The sequence below is a fragment of the Sphaerodactylus townsendi genome, linkage group LG08, assembly GCF_021028975.2.
Source record: "Sphaerodactylus townsendi isolate TG3544 linkage group LG08, MPM_Stown_v2.3, whole genome shotgun sequence".
Lineage (NCBI taxonomy): Eukaryota > Metazoa > Chordata > Lepidosauria > Squamata > Sphaerodactylidae > Sphaerodactylus > Sphaerodactylus townsendi.
Genome location: NC_059432.1, coordinates 74,520,267 through 74,540,995, shown reverse-complemented (window position 1 = coordinate 74,540,995; position 20,729 = coordinate 74,520,267). Strand labels below are relative to the sequence as shown.

The 20,729-nt window shown below is 43.1% G+C and overlaps 1 protein-coding gene across 3 annotated transcripts in view; it reads right to left on the bottom strand.

Annotated features, from left to right (window-relative positions):
- Positions 1-762: 762 nt before the first annotated feature.
- Positions 763-20,729, bottom strand: part of ST6GAL1 (ST6 beta-galactoside alpha-2,6-sialyltransferase 1) — a 74,338-nt gene continuing 54,371 nt past the window's right edge. For 2 of the 3 annotated variants that reach the window (XM_048505376.1, XM_048505375.1), the window contains 4 exons: positions 18,703-18,800; positions 14,285-14,386; positions 10,100-10,274; positions 763-3,795 (listed from right to left, as the gene is read on the bottom strand). In XM_048505376.1, coding sequence (XP_048361333.1) covers positions 3,554-3,795; positions 10,100-10,274; positions 14,285-14,386; positions 18,703-18,800 — 617 coding nt within the window. In that variant the 3' untranslated portion in view covers positions 763-3,553. The remainder of the gene's footprint in view (positions 3,796-10,099; positions 10,275-14,284; positions 14,387-18,702; positions 18,801-20,729) is intronic. The other variant, XR_007245244.1, reaches the window with a different exon arrangement.

Below are 20,729 nucleotides of genomic sequence, written 5' to 3'. Positions count from 1 at the left end.
TTAGGGGGGGGGGGGGAGAGAAAACTAGAAGTTTAGGGGCTGTTAATGGCCTGAAAGAGTTGAACACTGAAAGGGTAGTTCAGAAGACATGGCGTAAACTATACGAGACCAAACACCAATAAGAGCATTAGCGTAGTTATGGGTGACATTTGGCGAAGCAGTGCTGTAAGCAACATGTAGGACAAGAGATGATGGCAAAATTAGGATTTCATCTTGAATAATACAAACCAGCAGCCAAATTGGGCTGTTTAATTTGTTTAGGCAGTTGTTAGATGGAATGGATAGCAGAATTCACCCAGTTTTGTACAGGATTAGTAAGGTGTATGATACTTTAAGGTTTTTTTGTTGCCATATTCCTGGACAAGGTAGATGGAAATATTAATTTATACCAGTTAAAATTGGGATAACTCTAGTCAGGCTTATGCCTAACATGAATATAAGAAGCTCACTTACACAAAGTCAGGCTATTGGTCCAACTAGCGCCATTTGTCTATCTACTCTGAGAGTCTCTGGCAGAGAAAGGCCTTTCCTAGTACCTGATGCCATTTACCCGGAGTTGCAACGATTTTACCCAAGATCTCCTGTGTGTGCTCTATCTTTGAACCACAGCTCCTCCCCAGCACAATACCACACCCAACATGGCTCACATATTTTAAGTTTGTGACTCACTTGTGACACCTTAATGATGAATTTGGGTACGAAACTGGTTCAGCATAGTGTTTCTACTATATAAATGAGTTATTATTACCTGTGCTGCGCAAAGGCTATTGCTGTGAATAGTTAATTTCTAGTAACACGCATTGTAGTCACTTTGTTGTTTCAAGAGCCAGAATCCGGCAATAGTACATGTTTTCAACTTCATAGTTCTATAACAATTATTCCTTTGTCACTTCAGTTATCAAAATTATCCAAAATAACATGAAACAGGAATCTATAAATTAAAAATCTGTTTTTTTGTGTGAAAAGAACATGACTGACTTTCATTCTAAGCAAAGCTGCATGCTCCCATGCTGACTGCAGTGGATTGAAAACAGGTAACTTTGCTTACGATGGCACAGTGGGTCGCTGAAGAATCCTATTAGTGATTATGTTTTTAAAATTGAAAAGATAAGCTTTAGCGGAGCATCTCTGAAATTAATGGATGCCATCACCAGCATGCGTATTATTCTGAAGATGGCAGAAGTTGTGAGAGAGACCGAGGAAATGTAAAAAAGTGAAAAGAGCTGAAGTGATAATTTCAGAAAGGCAGGCTTGGATCCTGTGAATGAGCTTGGTACACGCTCGATACATGCTTTGTTGTGAAAAATGCTTTTGCCTCCTTCCATTTGTTCCAGATCATTTGCTTTCAATGGGCTATTGCCCAAATGAAAGTTTTAGTGGAAGAGAAAGCATACCGCATGGCTGAGCCCACGTGATTTGTTCACGGGATCTAAGCCAATAAGATCAATATACCTTTTAATCTGAATAAGTAGTATTTGGCTTGTTCAAATCATTATCAGAAGAAAGATTGGATGGGGTGAGATACTAAGGTTCCTGCCTTAAGGATTGGATTAAATGAAATTTGGTCTGTCAATCTAGGGGTTTCTCAGAAGTCTGTTAACCTAGGAAAATAAATGAATTGTAACAATCACCCAGTCTGGCATATAGCAAAGAAAAAAGCCCTCCACAACTGATAAAAATCTAAAGACTACTATATGAAATCCCTTTGATAGCTGGATTTATCTGCAGGGACATCAAGAGTAGATGTATACACTAGGAGTAATGTTTTTAAAGGACAGACTCCTTTTTAAATTATGCCACATGGACATCTGTGTGGTACCTGAAATGATATACAACAATCATGTAACATCAAACATTCAATAGTTTGGCTCTGTCAGAGCATCTCCAGCACCCAACTGACATGACTTGGAGCTAATTCTGCTCAGTTTCTCGGAGAAGTCAATTCTACAACCTGGATTCCTTACTTAAATTCCTGTAAATCCATGCAATCTTGTTTGAATACTCAGAATTTCACATTCTATAACCACAAAATTCACATTTTTGCAATGAAAATAAAATCTGCATTTGTTTTAACATTGGCACAAACTTCTGAATTTATACATATTGTCATGTGTGTATAGAACCAGTGTGTATTGGGTGAATATGCTGCCCCTTGCACATGTTTGCCCAAATGTGGTCGCAGCACCTATTAACAATCAAGCCAGGTCCCTGGCAACCAAGATTACCTAACATTTCCAGTCCTGGAGATTGAGCCTGTGCATGTATACCTCATGTACCTCTAGGTACGGTACCACAGGCAAATGGCAGGATCAGTGCATTCATTCACAAGCCGGGCGGCAGGGCCAGTGCGCTCATTCCTTAATACATGCATCGGCTGTGTACACATATTGGCTTAGATCCTGTAAAACATTTCGACAGATGGAAGGGATTCCTATCTTGGGAGCACGATTTATTCTACCTCTGTCCCTTCTGCTGTAGCCCAAAATATCCCCTGAAAGGCTGTTCTTGGGGGACAGGGACCTGTGGGAACAACACAAGAGGAGAGTCAGATGTCTATAGTAGTAGGGATGAGCTGGGGAAAAACTACACAGCCCTTTATTTTCCTGCATGAAAATGCTTCGTAGGATCCATGCCATAACCTGTGTGCACAGGGTATTGTTCACATACATTCAAAGAGCTAGAAGCATTTTTAAAAAAATACTGAACCTGATTCTCAGGATGCAGCATTTTCTGGCCAATACCAAATTTTGCATTACATGGTGCACTTGCAGAATTGTGAAATGTTCACCATCCCAAACATAGATGCTGCTGTATGTTACTTATTTCCTGGAAATGTCCCTGGCTCAGCTTGAGAGACTTTCTGGAGCTCTGTGCTTCCCAGGCCACCATTTGACCTGATGAGGCTTCATGTGTACTGATAGGCCATATGTTACATTTTCCCAGCAAGACAAATAGTAGTTCTGTAGTGGAGGGGTGGTCCTGTGTGCTGCTGTTCAAATCCAAACTGAGCCAGTGGACACCAAGGAAGTTCAGATCTTCAGAACATTGTTCTTGAACCAATCTAGGTAGGTCCCTGGGGAAAATGTAGCAGGTAGTTAGGTCCAGACTTAAAGGTTAGAGTATACTGAGATGGAAGAATGAAATACAAAGCAGTCCCTGAAAATCAAGATCTTCAGTAAAGTTAGGTTGTGTCTATTTTTTAAAATTCAACTGCTCAGCCATTTTCTTGTTTTCTATGCAGTCATAAGGGCTAGAAATATGCTGATTTTCAAAATAATTTCAAATTCTGTGGGTTTTGGAGGACCAGACCAAGGCTACATTCTGTGATCTATAGTTGGAACCTTTCAGATACTGCATCGCCTGTCTGTAGGGACTGTGGGAGATGGAATATGATTCTAATAAAGAGCACTTTACTCTGTAGCCATGGATCCCAAATTTAAGACTCACCAAATGAAAGAATAGATCACTATTAGCAATCCACTCTAAAGGAGTGTTTACAAAGTGCCTTGCAATTCAAGATCTTCTGAGCCTAGGATCTGAGGGATTTGATCTCCTAACACTGTACATTCCTCAAGCCACTTAGAGTCACTTTTCCATAAGTATAAATGTCTTCATCTGTGCCTTGATTAAGGTGCTTCACCATATTCTTCTCAAAGAGCAGTGGGTGGTAGGCCCCCATGGTGCAGGCTTGGTCAAAGAACCTCTGGAAATAATGACAAATGTCTGTTTGCCTTTTGGAAGGAATGAACTCGTAAACATCCACTTTGTCACACAAATGCATCATGATAACAATGCCTACAGGAGAGAAAAAAAGACATATAGGGTGGCATCAGGGTGGCAGACAGAATCTAGAAAACCACCAGTTCTTGTTTTTAAAAAATGGCAACTGACAAACTTCACACCACAAAGGAGTTGAAAGGTCACCTCCCCATTGCTGCAGTTCAAACACTGCTTGTAAGTTTCTTGAGTTTAAACACTAATTCCTGAGTGCTGAACAAGAGTGGATTAAGCACTTTTTAAAGAAAATAATGTACATAATCAGCAGAATATTTCTGAAACTCCAAGTGCTGAGCAGTTTGCTTGCAACCTACACACCAGTTGAGCCACAAATCTAGCTGTGGCTCAGACAAATCACTTCTAAACTAGGGCTTAATTTATGAAAAGAGATCCATTTGCTTGTCACTCACACCTTCTGACCTGGAGATCCTGACCTGAATGATTTATCATTGTTACGAATCCTAACTAGTTCCTTCTCTGAAGCTAAGCAGGTTGGGCTCTGGGTCAATATTTAAATGGGAAATTAGCTAGACAGCATTTTGAACTGCTCAAAGTACAATGGTGATAACCTGAAGGTATGAATTACTAGATTATCAGAGCAACTTTAAACACTGAAGTTGCCAAGCTTGCTGGGTGTGACTCTTGTTTTAGGATTCTGCCGTAAATTTGCATGTGATCAGCCACTAGGGATCAATGTCTTTCACTGACGGCCATCAGATGCAGGTACCACGACTGTGGATTTTTGGGAGCATCTATCTCCTGTCTTGTCCACCTGTTGTCAGCCTTCTGACTCACCAGCCCTCACCCCCACCTTCATCCGGCAACTGAAGAAGCTTATCCTCCATGTTCCCTCAGCCCTCTTTAAAAACAGCATGGCACACCACACATGTCCTACACAACTCCCCAAACCCTCATGAGAACTTGGTCATTGTTTTTGTTGTCCTGGCAATGCGACTGATTAGCATGACTGCTGAGGTAACCAAAAGAATGGCTTAGATTTTGCAAGAAGAAGTAATCTTGAAAGTCCATAGGGCATGTGTGGCTTTTGTGCTGTTTGGGGAAGTAGGAACTAAGAAGGATGACTTCGTTCTGGTGGAAGAAAGGGCAAAGGGAGGTGGGAGGTGGTCTTAGGCAGCAAATGGCCTTTAGCTGGCACTGCTCCTCCTGAACCAGACAACTTTGGGGTGTGATTAGTTCTGATGGCTATTATTTAAGAGCAACAGGGAAACTCCCTATCAAGCTTGGAATGGAGTAAAAAAGATGCCAAAGCCCGCTAGCATTTGGCTAGGAGGAGCTTTTCTTCTCTATGTTGGGAAATGGTGGGGATGAAATAGGGTCTCTTTTATTACAAACGGAACATGAACTGCAGGTGTTGTTAGAGAGGTTTTGCTGGGACCACAACAGGCGAAAACCAGCAAAATGTTTCAAGCTCACAAACACCTTCGTTTCCTGCGTTTTCTATACCGTCCCTCTACTGGACTACACAATGCAAGCCTCCAACCTACAAAGCAAAGCAAAACAAATAGTTTTTGTTCTGTGTGTAAGTACATCTGTCGCACACCTTTTAGGGGTAGTGCTTGGAGGATCAGGGTGAAAACTAGTGATCCAGCCCCTGTTCTCACCACTAAATGTATGAACTGCCTGCTGTGGGATGGGGTGGGTAGAAAACTGCTCCTTCAGGCCATTGCTGTCACCTCATTCTACTCCGGTCGGTTCAGTGGTCTGGGTTCAGAAGGGAGGATTGTTGGCCCTCCACCAGGTGTTCTTCTGCTGACCCCTGCCATGCACTGCCAGGTGCTGGCAGTCAAGTTTCCTCAGCTGACCCCCCAGCCCTTTTGAAGGGTATACAGCACTTTCTGGAGGCCCAGGCCCCCTGAGGAGAACTGCAACCCTCGCGAGATATTGGGCTCTTCTCTCCACGCAGCCATGCTGCTGTCCTGCCTTCTACCACAACCACTACTCAGCTGACATGGCAGTGCCTCTTGAAATGCCTCCATCGCCATGGCCATGACCCATGTTCCTGCCTGCAGCAGTTGCAAGTTGGGGAAGAGTAAGTCTCAGTTCCTAAATGCAGCCGTGCTGGATCAGATCAAGCAGCATATCTATGGACAGGCATCGGACCAAAGTGTCAGACAGGCTTGATGAGCTGAACATTAATGTGCATCATCTATCCCTCTTCTGCTATTTAATCTCCAAATTATGGTAACAAATCTTTTCTTTGAAAAAGGAGGTTGAACGTGAGATACCACAACTAGCAGTTCTTGGTGGACCTACCATACATGTCGTCATTTGATTTTTTTAATTAAGTCCATTTATGTTGACTGGAATAGCACAGATCAATGGACAGATGCAGTCTTAATGTCTGATTAGCAGGGAAAAGCATACGTCGTGTAAACAGTCCCAGCCCTGGGGTATGGTTCAGAGGTCACTCGAAAGCTTGCTAAAACTAAGCAGGTGTAGATCTGAAGAAAAAACTAGAGAAAGTAGAGCCTTAAAACTGAAAACTACGTGCTGCACAGGAGCAGAATCTTTGTTTTATAATACAAATCAGTTTAGAACATGTATGAAAAAGTCAAAGTTGTGTTCCAAGCTATGGGTTAGATCCAACCAGTTTTTCAGAAGAAAGTCCCTTCTGATCACCAAAAAGCTGTGCTGAGGAATCCTGGAATCTGAATGGACAAAAGGCGTGAGGAATGGTTTCTGCCACAAGAAGGAAAATGAGGCTAGGTTTGCATGAAAGTGCTGGCTGGATCTAACAACCCCCTGTAATGATGATCCATGGCCAATCCTTACTAGATGAATAAGATGTGTTCACCTTTGGGACAATCTTTTACTGTATAAGAATGTCATCTTGTGAACAAACAGAACTAAAGAACACAGCAACTGTAATTTGGGGGGGATTACACCTGTGGTGTTGTAATGGAATTTATTATAAACAGTTACTTAGCTAAAAGCAAGGTTGCTTAGATGTAATTGTTTAGAGAGAGAAATGTCCCATCTGGAGAAAATCAATCTTTCCTATTTTGAAAACAGTTTTAGATGGGAACAGAAAGATACTTAAGCACAGTTAAAAATGGATTGCATCTCAGCTGAAGCTTTGTATCATAGGACCAAGTTGGCATTGTTGAGAGTCAGATTTTCCTTTTCAAATAAGTTTTGAGCTGGTACCAACTATGTAAACACAAGTCAATTAAAAAAAAAACCTTGACATTCTGGGTTTCATATAAATTTGGATTTTTTTTTCTGAAGCTGAAAACTTCTTAAGATTGTTGGAAACAAAAGATTGGATCCTAACGCTTATATCAGCAAAGTGGGCGAGTTTCATCAGTTTCTTTCAGTAACATTTCGGATGACAAAGAACATTTCTGGGGGAACCTGAATGCCGACAAGGATTGTGGACCCACCAGACCAGGATGCCGTGGAACACAGGAGTCTACAGTAAGAAGAGGATTGTCTTCCTCCCACCTTATGAACCTTACTGTGGTTTGTATTTTTTATTTAGTCTTGCCCAGCTTTTGCTCCTACAAAGCATCAGTCCCATTGTTTCCTTGGCTTTGAGACATTCTATAAACATGGGATCACTTCTGCCATTAGTACTTATGGAACAGAATCCAGCTCTCTCAGAACTGTCCAAACAATACATAAGAAGATTCTGGCTGGATCAGACCTAGGAACCATTCAGTTCAGCATCCCACTTCCCACAGGATTCTAGGAAGGCCAACGTGCAAGGCAAGAGGCAATAGTTCTTCCCCAAACGCCCCCCCCCCCCCGCCCGGAATGGTACAATTTGGCACCTGACCATTAAAGGCAACATTATAAAAAGCAATTATGCAAATACATTGTATGCATGTGATTGCACTATTATGGTACATATAAATACATTGGTATCTCCCCAATTATTTATGTATTCATAGATTGATTTAAGTATTTTCAATCTGCTTTTCTCCTCAAATTAAGCCATTTCCACACGATTTGTTTACAATGTTATCTTGCTAACAAACACTAGGTATTCTTCTTCTAATTCCACACATTTTTTTCCTCTGTTTGGTTCTGGAAATATTTTCCTTTCATTTTTCCTTCATTGTTTTCCTGAGCAGTTTTACCACAATATTTTTTTAAAAATCCATTTCTGAGTCAGCTTTCCTTGAGCATGAGATCATGTTGAAATAGTCTTTATTTCTGCACTCCACCTGGTCCCTATCCATGCTCCCATGTAGTTACCCAATCTCCCCTTCAGTCATTTTCTCTTTCCTATCTTCTCCATTTTTGAAAGGAATTTTTTTTCTCTTTGTCAGATTGCAATATAACATTAGGGTGCGGATTGTTAGGGTGCGGTTGTTAATTGTATGAGCTTTGCAATAATAAGGCAAAGATACATTGCGTCCGAAGTTAGGAATGAGTGAAATTGACAAGGGACTACCACAGTAACGATTGTGTGTTATTGCAACTCTTAATTTGGCTGAAAAATATGGTTCTTTGAGGGGAGGGTGGGTTACATGTTTCTATTACTTCAGGTGAGGGTGCCTGCTTCAGTAGGGGGAGGGTGTTTACTTCCATTTTGTGCAAACTTCCCCTTATCCATGCCCCATGTTGTAGCCCAATTTTCCCTTCAGCCATTTTCTCCTCCTTCTCCTCCACTATTTTTGAAAGGAATTAATTTTTTTCTTCTTTGTCATATTGAACTAGTGATGTAATATTGAGGCAGAGATACAAACTAGCATGATTGATTGGGTCAGCTTTGTCAATTTCACATAGAATTTGCAATGTTAACATTGAGACAGAGGCTCTTTCCGCACGGGCCATTTACAGCGGCCCAGGGACAGCAAAAACGCTGTCCCTGGGCACCTGTTCGCACAGGAGGTGCTGCTGGATTGCAGCAGCGCTGTCCTGGCCGCCCAGGAGCAGCGTGAAGCCGCTCCTAATAACCTAGCTCGTTGAGTGAGGTTATTCTAAAACACTGTCTTCCCATCGGCACGGTGCGAACCGCACCACTGGGAAGACAGTGCTTTCCCCATTCCCTCCACTCACCTTGTCCTCCAGCGTGCTCTGGAGGACGGAGGGCAGCGTGGGTGGGTCCCTGACGGTCTCCAGAGCGACGCTGGAGGACGAGGTGGGTGGGGGGAGGACGCAGAAGAGGCGGCTCTGCGGCTTCTGTGGGGCCGCTTGCATGGTCCCGTGCAAATGGCCCCCACCCCTCTACCGGCATAATTTCTGCCAGTGGAGAGGTGCCCTTTCGGCTGTGCAGAAAGGGCCAGAGATACAAACTATCATGGTTGATTAAATCAGCATTGTCAATCTCATATTGAACTACCAATGTAACATTAGGGTAGACAGCAATTTTGAAGCTGGGGGCAACTGAAGAAAGTACTAGATATAATCACTGAATGCAATTGGGGACTGCTGCAGTAACAATTGTATGCTACAGAAGTTCAAATCTGGCTGGCTGTTTGTGGAGGTGAGTGTGGGCTACATGTTCCTGTTCCTTCATGTAATGGTGCCTGCTCCAGCAGTTATTTTGGCTTCCATTTTTGTTGGTGTTTTTCAGTAGCAGAAATGGAGGCTGAGATGTTTTTGAACTGCTGCATCAAAATGTAACTGTGCAGTAACACTAGAGCTTTTGTGCCAAAGGAAAAAAAAGAGGGGAGGTTGCTCTGTGTTATGGATGACATTCCACCACCACCAGGAATAATATGTGTTCAGCAGAATGATGAATAAGTGCAACTAAAAAGACAAAGTGGACAAGCCCCCAAAACAATGAGGGGAAAGGAGGTGTATAGAATGATTTGATAAAAAATGTTTTCAAGGCACAATGTTTGACCACACGGAAAATCTATGGTAAGCTGGCTATGTGGAAAAGGCCTTAGTTTTGTATTGTGTTTGCACGAATGCAGCAGGTTGGATTCAAAGTACCATGTGTGGAATAGGGCAGCATTTCTCCATAGTTCTTGAAGCCCACTAAGCCCCCAAAACTCTGTAGGGGGTAGAGGCTGCCTCACAAATAGCATGAAGGGCAATCAGGAATTAACAGCAGGAAGGAGAATTGGCACTTGCCTCTTTGACAGCGGAAGTCCTGTTCTGCACCTCTAAGGCCCCTTCCGCACATGCAGAATAATGCACTTTCAATCCACTTTCATAACTGTTTGCAAGTGGATTTAGCTATTCCACACAGCTGCAAAGTGGATTGAAAGTGGATTGAAAGTGCATTATTCTGCATGTGCAGAAGGAGCCTAAGTGCTCTTACAGTGGTGGAATAGCACCTTTGGATCCAATGCAACACTGAAACAAAAAATAAACTGAGAACTTTGTAAGGGAAATAACATACCAAGCATTCCTGAAGAGGGTGGATTTGGCTGGATATCCTCTGGCGAGTTTTCTTGAAGGATATCCCAAAGCTGCCACTGCAAATAGGGATTCAGGATATAAAAGGGTTGCTCAGGGTGTGTGTCTCGATATTTTTTGTAGCTGTTAAAGAAACTGTAATCTGGTTTTCTGTACCACTAGAAAATAAAAATAAAATAAAGTCAAATCTTCAATGATATTTTCCATTAAAATCATAGGGTTGGAGCCTAACTTTCACCAGTGAAAAGAACGTGGATCATTGCTATGCCCTATTCTTGCTAGAAGATTCCGTGGGTCACAGGAGCTACATGGGTTGGAGACTGCAGCAAGGAGGTGGAAGGAGAAGAAATCGCCATTTCTGCCTCTTCTGCCAGCAGACCTGTATGGCTTACAGCCACCTAGTTTCCAGAGGTCAGATGGGACTCCTGGGGGGAGGGGAATACAACAAAAACCTTGGTCTTTCACTCACAGTGGTTAGGGGATCTAATCAGACCATATTTATTTTGCTACGGCTTATTATGCTACAATTGCCCAGCTTAAATGAAATCTGGATTCCATGCAAATAAGTGCATTAAGTGGTTATAATCTCTTAATGAGCTACCAAAGACGCTGAGATAAGAGGCAGCTGTTCTAACACATGCAATGTTGTTTCCCCCTGTGCATATTTCCACATTATCACAACAGCTTGTGTATTTTGGGTGGTAGTGGGGTGAGGAATGAGACAGAGACAGAAGGCAGAAAAGTGGCACCCTGTACCATTTCATGCCATAAGTGCTGTTTCACACTTCCTCTTGATTAGACTAGGCCTGATGCTCATATGATATCATGGTTTTGAAAGAGGCCTATCTCATCCCAATGCTGCCCCCTCAGCAGATCATCCTTCGCAATCCAGATGGGCAGGGGCGAATCTAGGCAAACTGGAGCCCGGGGACAAAATCTGAGTTTGGTGCCCCCCCACCCCAGGTATGGACGAACACCCTCCCCCACAACGACCAAACAATGATTTTTTGCACCAGCTCACAAAACACCTCCCACCACCAGCAAAACATACATGGCTTTCTCCCCACCAACTCTCTTTCCTAATTGTGTCCTCACACCAACCCTATGAGGTAGGTTGTTAGCCTCAGAAAGAGCTCCAAGCCAGTGCAAGTGGGAATTAACTTTTAAGCATGTAAATCTCTCACAAGTCACCCCCCATCTGAAGATTTACCAAGCAAACATCAGCATCATCTCTCACAAATCACCTCCTACCCCCAGCAAAACATACATGGCTCCTTCCCCACCACTTTCCTAATTGTGTCCTCACACCAACCCTGTGAGGTAGGCTGCTAGCCTGAGAAACAGCTCCAAGCCAGTGCAAGTGGGAATTAACTTTTAAGCATGTAAATCTCTCACAGGTCACCCCCCATCTGAAGGTTTACCAAGCAAACATCAGCATCATCTCTCACAAATCACCTCCTACCCCCAGCAAAACATACATGGCTCTCTCCCCACCACTTTCCTAATTGTGTCCTCACACCAACCCTGTGAGGTAGGTTGTTAGCCTCAGAAAGAGCTCCAAGCCAGTGGAAGGGGAATTAACTTTTAAGCATGTAAATCTCTCACAAGTCACCCCCCATCTGAAGGTTTACCAAGCAAACATCAGCATCATCTCTCACAAATCACCTTCTACCCCCAGCAAAACAGGCATGGCTCTCTCCCCACCACTTTCCTAATTGTGTCCTCACACCAACCCTGTGAGGTAGGTTGTTAGCCTCAGAAAGAGCTCCAAGCCAGTGCAAGGGGAATTAACTTTTAAGCATGTAAATCTCTCACAAGTCACCCCCCATCTGAAGGTTTACCAAGCAAACGTCAGCATCATCTTCAGTTCTGCTGCTGCTTCTGGGCTCCCTGCTCAACTTGCGCTTTCCTGTGCCTGCCGAAGCCCGGCTTGGGAGAAGGCTTATGAGTAATGCCACACTTAATTTAAGGCGAATAAGGCATGCTGGGTTAGAGGGAGGGGAGGCGGAGCTCCCCAGTCCTGCTCCTGGGAACCCAGTGGGACTTCTCCCCCCACCCCCTGGACACTCCAGGCCACTGTACAGAGTGGGCGGGGCTACAACAGGCACTGGGAGCAGTCCGCTGCTTCAGTGCCTGCTTTCTAGGGCATGCTCAATCCCTCCCTGTGTAGGAGGATGTTTTGGCGCCCCCCACGTGACCTCAATCGATGCGCCCGGGGACAAGGGGTACCCCATGTCCCTAGGCAGGAACGCCAGTGCAGATGGGACTAGAACAGAAGAGGTTCAAAACATTCTAGGTAGATAACGTTGTTAGGATGTTACTAACCCTTTCAGCCAAGAAGTGCTTTGCATCCAAAGATCAAAACAAAACAAACACAAAACCAGGGAACCCTAATTATTCTTTGTGAATGAATCCTGAGGTCTATGGCCAGCTTAGATGTTATCAACACGATGTTTTTTAAAATTATATTAATTGGAAGGTTAACAAGAAGAATGTTTTTGAAAAATAGAAAACACTACTTTAAATCACATTAAAGGTATCATTCCCTGTTGACTTGCTTTCTTGATTTTTTCCAATCTGAGTTTAGAATCCAGTCTTTCAGGGTTTTCTCACACATATGAGCTTGAAGTGGAAAAATGTGTCAATTTTACCTCTGCTGATAGACATGTAAGACCTTCCTGCTGACTTGGTTACCTCCAGAGAATCATCTCCCTCCTTGAGTTACACACATAGGTGCACAAATGTACATCATGGTATATGGATACAACTGAAATGCATAGCCTTGTGCTACTCTGCATGTATCACTGAATGGGAGCACTTTCTAGCTATTTACATGTTCACTATATAGAATTCTGCACAGGTCAAATATAACGGGTGTAGGGTGTCATATAAAGCGAGGATTTGTGGGCGGGGGGGGGGGAACTTGGCACAGGTCCCATTCCCAAAAAGAACAGGAATTGCCCATTTTATTGCCCTCACCCAGGATTTCCAAAAATCACTACACCAGCTATCCTTTCGCAGAATCCTGGGTTGGAGGCGCTCCTGCGCAAAAACAATATGCAAGATACACTTTATTCCCCCCCTTCCACCTGTTCCACTTTAGGTTCAGTCCTATCCACTGTCAGGGAGAATCTGTCTGTCTGGGATTCTGTGCAGGTTGCCCGGCACATGTGGGCAAATTCTCTGAGAGTCCAATAGCATACAAAGTCCCAAGCATGTTTTCTCCCTGTGACAGCGAGTACGACCAATGTACAATAAAATTTCCATTATTGCCCGGCTGCTGCAGGGAAGTCCCTTTTTCTTTTTCTTTTGTGTGTTGCACATGTGCAGCTATGCAGGTGCAGCCAATTGGATTGTGAGACAATCAGCACGGCTGCAGGGGTTGATTTCTGTATGCTTGCATAGCTATGCATGTGCTGCAGGAAATTTTAAAAAAGAAGATACGTCTTCATGCGAAGGCACGAAAGCAACCCTGATTATTTTCATGGGCTCCAATCTCTGCCTGAATGGGTGAAGGGCACACATGTGAACAGAATAAAAGGAAAACAGGTTCTGTTATAATGACTGCAACCTGTTATTCACAGGCTGTGCAGAATCTATCGATGATACACTAGACAGCCCCTTTTTCAAAGTATGCCCCATGGAGGCTTCTGTCTGCACACATCCACAAGACAAGACCCTTACAACTTATGCTTTTGAAGTAAGTTTAAGTAAAATGCTGTTATCACCTACTTATAACTTTCAAAGTAAGGTTTCAGAGATAGCTAACTTTATAGGGCAACAACTCGAAAGGTCCTGATCAATCACTCTCCAAAACTGGAAGGGGCTTTGTATAGGAAACAGCAAGAAACCTGTTCACTGGGGTGGAAAGGGGCCTGGAAAAACTGTCAGAACTGCTCAGAGGAACAGAGAAAAAACTAGCATAACATATGCCTCAACTTCAGGCATTTAGATGAAAACCACCACTAGCTATTTATTGTCTATGGATGCTAAGTGACATCTATCACTATGTTAAAATCCATTGCAAAACTGCTACAGGAAAGACCTATGCATGAACTGAGAGCATCCACAGAAGCAGGCTTTTCCTGGATTAACTCCCTGTCAAACAGCTACCGCTAACGTCCGATCTGCTACACCATTATTCACTTATCCTACCTGGTGAACTTACCTCATGGATATCTGCATGGTAGGGTGCTGGATCCCACACAATTAAGATTCCAGTGTTATATTGTGGGTCTGTTATAACCCTTTGTTCATCAACAGTAAGAAGCTGAGAAGTACAGAAGAGACACAGATTAATACAGTTCCCCATTTTAAACCCATATGGAAATCAAACAGCACAGACTGAGGAGTTCCAGGGAAGGGGAAATCCCATTTCCCCATTCTCTTCCAGCCCCCACAAAACAGTTATGGACTTGATGGACTGGTGATTCGTGATGGTTTGGGATCAAAAGTGTGTCCTGTGTGCTTTCAGTTCTCAGCCACCACCGAAGACTCTGCAGGTCAAGTAATGATGACTTAGGGCAGGAGGCATACAAAACTTGTGTTCTACCCCAGGTCACTGGCAATCACCTGGCAGTCAGGGTCTTGGCTGTCCAGGAGATCAGTGGTGGCTGAAAGTGTACACAACTTGATCACAACCTCAAGGCTACTATCAGTGACCCCTCAGCAATCCACAACAGTAGCAAAGATCATGCAAGGGAGTCTTGGCTACCATTCTGCAACTTAGAACAAAACAAAAACCCGGTCAATGCAGGTTGTGGTGGGTTTTCCAGGCTTTGTGGCCCCACCACAACCAGTTGAATCTGGTCGTGAAAGCTTTCGACAATACCAGTCCCTGCAGTTGTTCAGTTTCCCATCACATTTGTATTTTCCCCAGGTTTGCAGAAAACTCGATACTCCTGACTAGCTCCCCATCCTTCTGAATTTTTGATTCATATGATTCCACAGTTAGATATTAGATATAGAATGGTTTTCCAAGATGAAACTATAGTTTGGATTTTTTTCCAAGAAAATCACACATTTTTAGCTGAGTAGCCATTGAAAAGGTGGATGGTTTCTGGGCAAACAGGACCATTTACTTGGCCATGGTATGTGCTAATTATATCTGCAAATCCACACATATCTGGCCATAGACAGCAGGAGAGATAAAGGGATCCCTCAAACCAGGCTGGATAACAAAAGGAAACAGAATTTTAAAGAATGTATGTATGTACCTGTGAGCCCTTTGGGTTCTCTACATAGTGCCTATTAGTTTGGGTCATTTAAACAACTTCACTGAGCATGCAACATTCATAAGAACAACCTCATCACTGCATGAAAACAGAACTGCCACACTGAAAAAGATTAAGGGGCAGAATGCAGACATAGATAAAAGAGGCTCCTAGGACTCTGCGTTTACTCTGTGCTGTCTCATGTCTTTGTAGCACACCTGCAAAGCCAACATAGTACAAGTGCTAGAGACACTGACTAGTCATACTATCCTCCCTCCTGCCCAATGACTACCCAAATGCAACTTATGAACACAAACTTGGATCTTTATGCAGGGGTGAATCATATCTTTTCAACACGAGGCTTCCTTCTGCTGACATTGCACTCACCCAGTAGGACAGGAAGCAGAAGTGAGAGGTAGGGCAAGCAAGAGTGGAATCCCATTGGTTTACCTGCCTGCTTCTTACTGCTGCTGCTGCAATTGGGTGGGTGAGGCTCCAGAGGAGGAGGTTATCAGTAGCAAGACTATTCCTTCTTCTGGGCACCACAGATATAATGCAGCCAGCCTTTTCTTCTAGCACAGGGGTAGGGAACCTGCGGCTCTCCAGATGTTCAGGAACTACAATTCCCATCAGCCTCTGTCAGCATGGCCAATTGGCCATGCTGGTAGGGGCTGATGGGAATTGTAGTTCCTGAACATCTGGAGAGCCGCAGGTTCCCTACCCCTGTTCTAGCATATACAATGTGACTTTACCACTATGCCACTTGAGAGCTCAAAACGCATTCACAGTGCCATGAGCCTGTTCTTAGCATATATCTGTTTGCAGCCTTAATGTGCAATTTTGTCTACCAAAAGCAGCCAGAAGCTCTGGTCTAATTAATCCCTACTACCTAGTTGTCAAGAGACAAAGTGTTTGTAAACATGAAGACAGTTTGTACAAGTGTTTGTGAACATGAAGAGAAGTTTCCGGAGTAGCCATTTTGGTCTGCAGTAGAACAGCTAGGTTCAAGTGCAGTAGCACCTTAGAGACCCAACAAGAATTTTGGGCATATGCTTTCAAGAGTCAAAACGCTCTAGGGAGCTTTCACTTCTCAAGAACTTATACCCCAAAATTCTTGTTGGTCGCCAAGGTGCTACTGAACTCGAACCTAGCTGTTAAAAAGAGGTTTCTCCTATACTGGTCCTTTATCCTCTGACATTCTAACATTCAAGCATGCATCAAGCATTCATGCAGTGCACATCATTACCTTTCAAGCACCTACATTCCACCACCTGCAAATACAGCAGTAAGCTGCACTTGGCCATGACATGTACATGTACCCATGCTTCAACACATGTGAATGACAACTTCAAATATGGTTCACTTCACATGCACATGTGTCTACATGTAATGCTCATTTGCTCCCTCGTACTCTGAGGAAAAAGGAGTTGCTGGGAGCCTGTTACCTATTATTTACAACCGCATTTAAGGACTCGGCTCTGCCTGAGAAGTGACCTGCTGATACTTTAGTCTTAAAAGGGCATCTGATGAATGAAAAAGACTTGTTCAGTTAATAGTGGCTATTGTATCAGATGACCAGTAGACTTTGAAGGTGCAATGAATCAGCAGCAGAGGCCAACAAAAGGAGATTACTGGGCATTGAATTTCACAGCTTTTCACAATGAATACTACACTGAGATCCTGTATGCTGTTGGCTGTTAAGAAGCAATTACTAAGGACTAATTCAAGAGTGTTGGGATCATATGCAGGGGCTGTTGGCCCCACAGACACAGCCAGTGGACTGTGCGACAAAGAGTTTATTCAGCAGACAAGACAACATGGAAAGGGCTTGCTCAAAGTACAAAGCTTGAAAAACACTGGTTTTTATGCCACATCGAAAAGCACAAAACACAGTCTTGCATGTGTTGTTGACCAGGGGAGGGGGAACTGGAGGTGGAGATGTGAAAGATCTTTAAAGGGCTGTGGGCTGATCAGCTTTACCTCCCAAAGTTTTTATATACGCTAGGCACAGGGCAGTTTTTCATGAACTTCCTCTAACAAATTTGCTGATCCAGTTTCTCAACTGCCTTATTAACATCCTATGACCCAAGTGCTTCTGGCTATTTCTGGCTTCACCTATTCCTGCTGCTCTAATCAATCAACCTGTTTGATGGGGACAGCTGTAGGGAACATGGGAATCTCCTGGGTAATGTCATGTCTCTGAACAGAACTGCACAAACAGAGTATAGAAACTTTACAGTGGTGGACATTTTTACTGAAAAATGTGCTCCAGAGAATATGGAATGATCAGATTTAGTCTTTGGAATGAACTTCACTGAAGACTGATATGAGATTATATAGCATTCTCACAAAAAGGTATTTTACAAGGGAAGTAAAACCTATTCTAGGATATGAAACTGATGATGGAGAAACATGATTTGTATCTGTTTTTTCCTTTCATCATCAGGGAGAAGTTGGGGCTCAAACATCATAAACAGAAGTTCCTCATCTAACTACAATCTATTTGCTAGTCCTTTCTCATGTCACCTTTCAAATGGGGCAGGGGAAAATGCCCCTTGGCTAATGTCAGAACTTCAAGGCTACATGAAAGGAACCCAGCTTCTCACTTGACAGTGTAATCATTCCTAGAAACTGCAGATGTGCCAGGATGGTGTGGTGCCACAGCAGCCTAGAAGACCTGAGATTACCTTTGTAGCATGGGAGGGAGTTAAAGGCAATGGTTCCTCATGGTACAAAAAGTTCCACGGTAAGGTACTCAGGTATTCTGGAAGCAGTGAACAAGCAAACCCAGAAACGTTCAATAGTATGAGATGCACGCTGCGGCTTAGGTGAGAAATCCAGCAGAGACGAGGCTCAAAGAAAGGGCCTGGAGTAAAGGAAGTGTTAAGATGCACCTACTGATTTTCTGGGTGTAGGGATGGCTGCAAAGGAGAAGCTTCAGTTTTGTTGTGTGATGTATCCCAGTACATCACAAGAGTTGCCTGATATAATCCGAATGAAATACTGACACAACAGGTGTAAAGAAAGAATATAAAGCTGGTAAAAATAAAAGCCTACAGGGCAAAGGTATCAAATGCTTTGTCTGTTGGTGCTTTTTGATTCTTCGCTTTCCCTTTCAGTGCAACTGGCACTATTAACCCTGTTATGAAGGGTTGGAGGCAGTCCTTTTATCTCCAAAGACCTGGGCTGCAAGCGCAACAAAAAGAGCTGATACCACCAATTCCCCTATTTTCTGCTTCTAATCTTGTTCACAAATCCTTGTGTTACAGACAAGTCTGCCGAGCACAAAGAGCCAAAGCTAGGACCTCATTAAAAGTTACAGAACACATCCCCCTTTGTAGTTTTTTGGTGCGCATCTACCAGGCAGACCTACCTGGGAATTGATTAGACGTACTGTCGTTTTTCCCCCTACATCAGCCTGAAACCCTTTCGTAGGCGCCCCATTAAAACGCAACACTGCATTGTGGCTGTCTGAAAACAGCAAAAAAAAAAAAAAGGAAGCATGTTAAGGTGTGAGAAAATACAAGCAAGAAGAATAAGCCTTGGTGTAAAGATTCCCAACCACATAATTTTCTATATAATATTTGTGGTAAACAGAGTTCTTAGCAGCAAGTATTCAGTTTATGAAGCATATCAGTATCTAAAACCACAGCTTATGGGAGCCACATGGCTATCACTATAACTGCAGCTGCTCAACGTCTCCTCCCCTACTATTATCTTAGTCTTCAGAACAGTAACATGCTGCATCTGTGCTGAGAGATACCTATTCCCTCTAGCAGCAGACAATTAAGGGCCACAAAAATTCACACGTCGGTCATTCTGTAGCATTAAAAATATCTAGGAAGAGAGGAGGACTAGGTGGGAGCCACGTAGCTCCCACAAGGCCAAGTTCCAAAGGCAACCCCACTGCTCTGAATTCTAGCTAGGAGTTATAGGCTGCTTTCCTGCTCAACAAGAAGACGTATTCTCTTGAATCTGTCTCTGTTCTTCTGCATATAGTATTGTTTGTACTATGCAAGTCACCCACTGAAGAGTGTAGAGGAAGGGTTCTGTTCATTTCATGCTGCATCACTGGAGGTGTCACTTATTTGCAGTGAATGTGTGTGAAAATGATGTGTGCAAACATACTGACGTTATCATAAATACTGGAGGACAACATCATCTGCATTCCTTCATTATATCATATTACAATGCAGACAACACTCTGTGTAAAATTCAGCCTAAGATTCATGCCAACAGAGAAGCGTGTTCTGAAATGTCATGAGTTAAAAGTAGGAAAGGAGAGGATACTATGGGTGAATTGGAAGGTGATCGGTAAGGCTGTGTGTTTGACAGACACATATACACCATGCTGTGATTCTCACAAGGCTAGGGAGCAGAATGCTTCTCACCACTACCATTGACCCCTCAATGAAATACAACACAAAAGACAGGCTGCTACTTGACTTCACATTCTTGACTTCATAATTTGACATTGTCCAATGGCAGTGAAATAACAGATAACCAACTGAATACTCAGTTGAGGAGCATCACAATACTAAAGGACACCCAAAGCACCACAAGGATATAAAAAACTTGCTAAATCTTTTCTTCTCTCAAATTTCCTTTCAGCCACATAATTCTGGCTATCATCTAGAGGTATAAATCGTAAGTAAAATTAAAAAATATTACTTTTTCATGTTACCACAACTCAGCCTCCATATAAACTCATTTTAAACTTGACACCTTATTTGCTAGAAAGTGACTTTCCCCAAGGCTGCCAGAAAACAAAGGGGAGAAAAATCATACTGCCATAAAGGCAAGTAAACTGGGAAATGGCTACATTTCTGCTATTCTTCTAAAAGGAGGCAGTGCAGGGCTTAGCTTAAAGCACTCATGGAAAGTCTCAGGCTGGCAAAGTTTTTAATTAGTCAAATTAATAGAACTTGTGATGCATCAACAGTTGGAGGTTGCTGGCTACAGTCTGCCTTTTCTGCCACTGGGGAGCCCTACCACAATCCCTGTTGAACAGGGCACTTGGGCCTAATACAAATGGGTGCTAGATCATACCATTCTGTTCAGGGGGCAGTGGTGTGTTCCTCCAAGATAAAGATCCCTCAGCTGATGCAAGAGACTCTTCTGCAGGAGGAAGAACCCCTTGTGTCAGTGGAGCAATCATTTAGCCAGAGGAATATGAAACTGCTAGTAAAAAGGTGCAGTAGGTTCTGATTCAAAAGTACTTGTCTGTATATATTATCTCAATAATCCTTACAGCAGCTCATTAGTAGGTCAGTATTATAATCTCCAATTTACAGAGGGCTCCTATGCTCAGTGCCTAAGAGACATCTCTAGTCAGTGGGGAATAGCCATGCCAGTACATTAAGTGGATCTACAATAAATTACTATTCCTACTCTATAAAA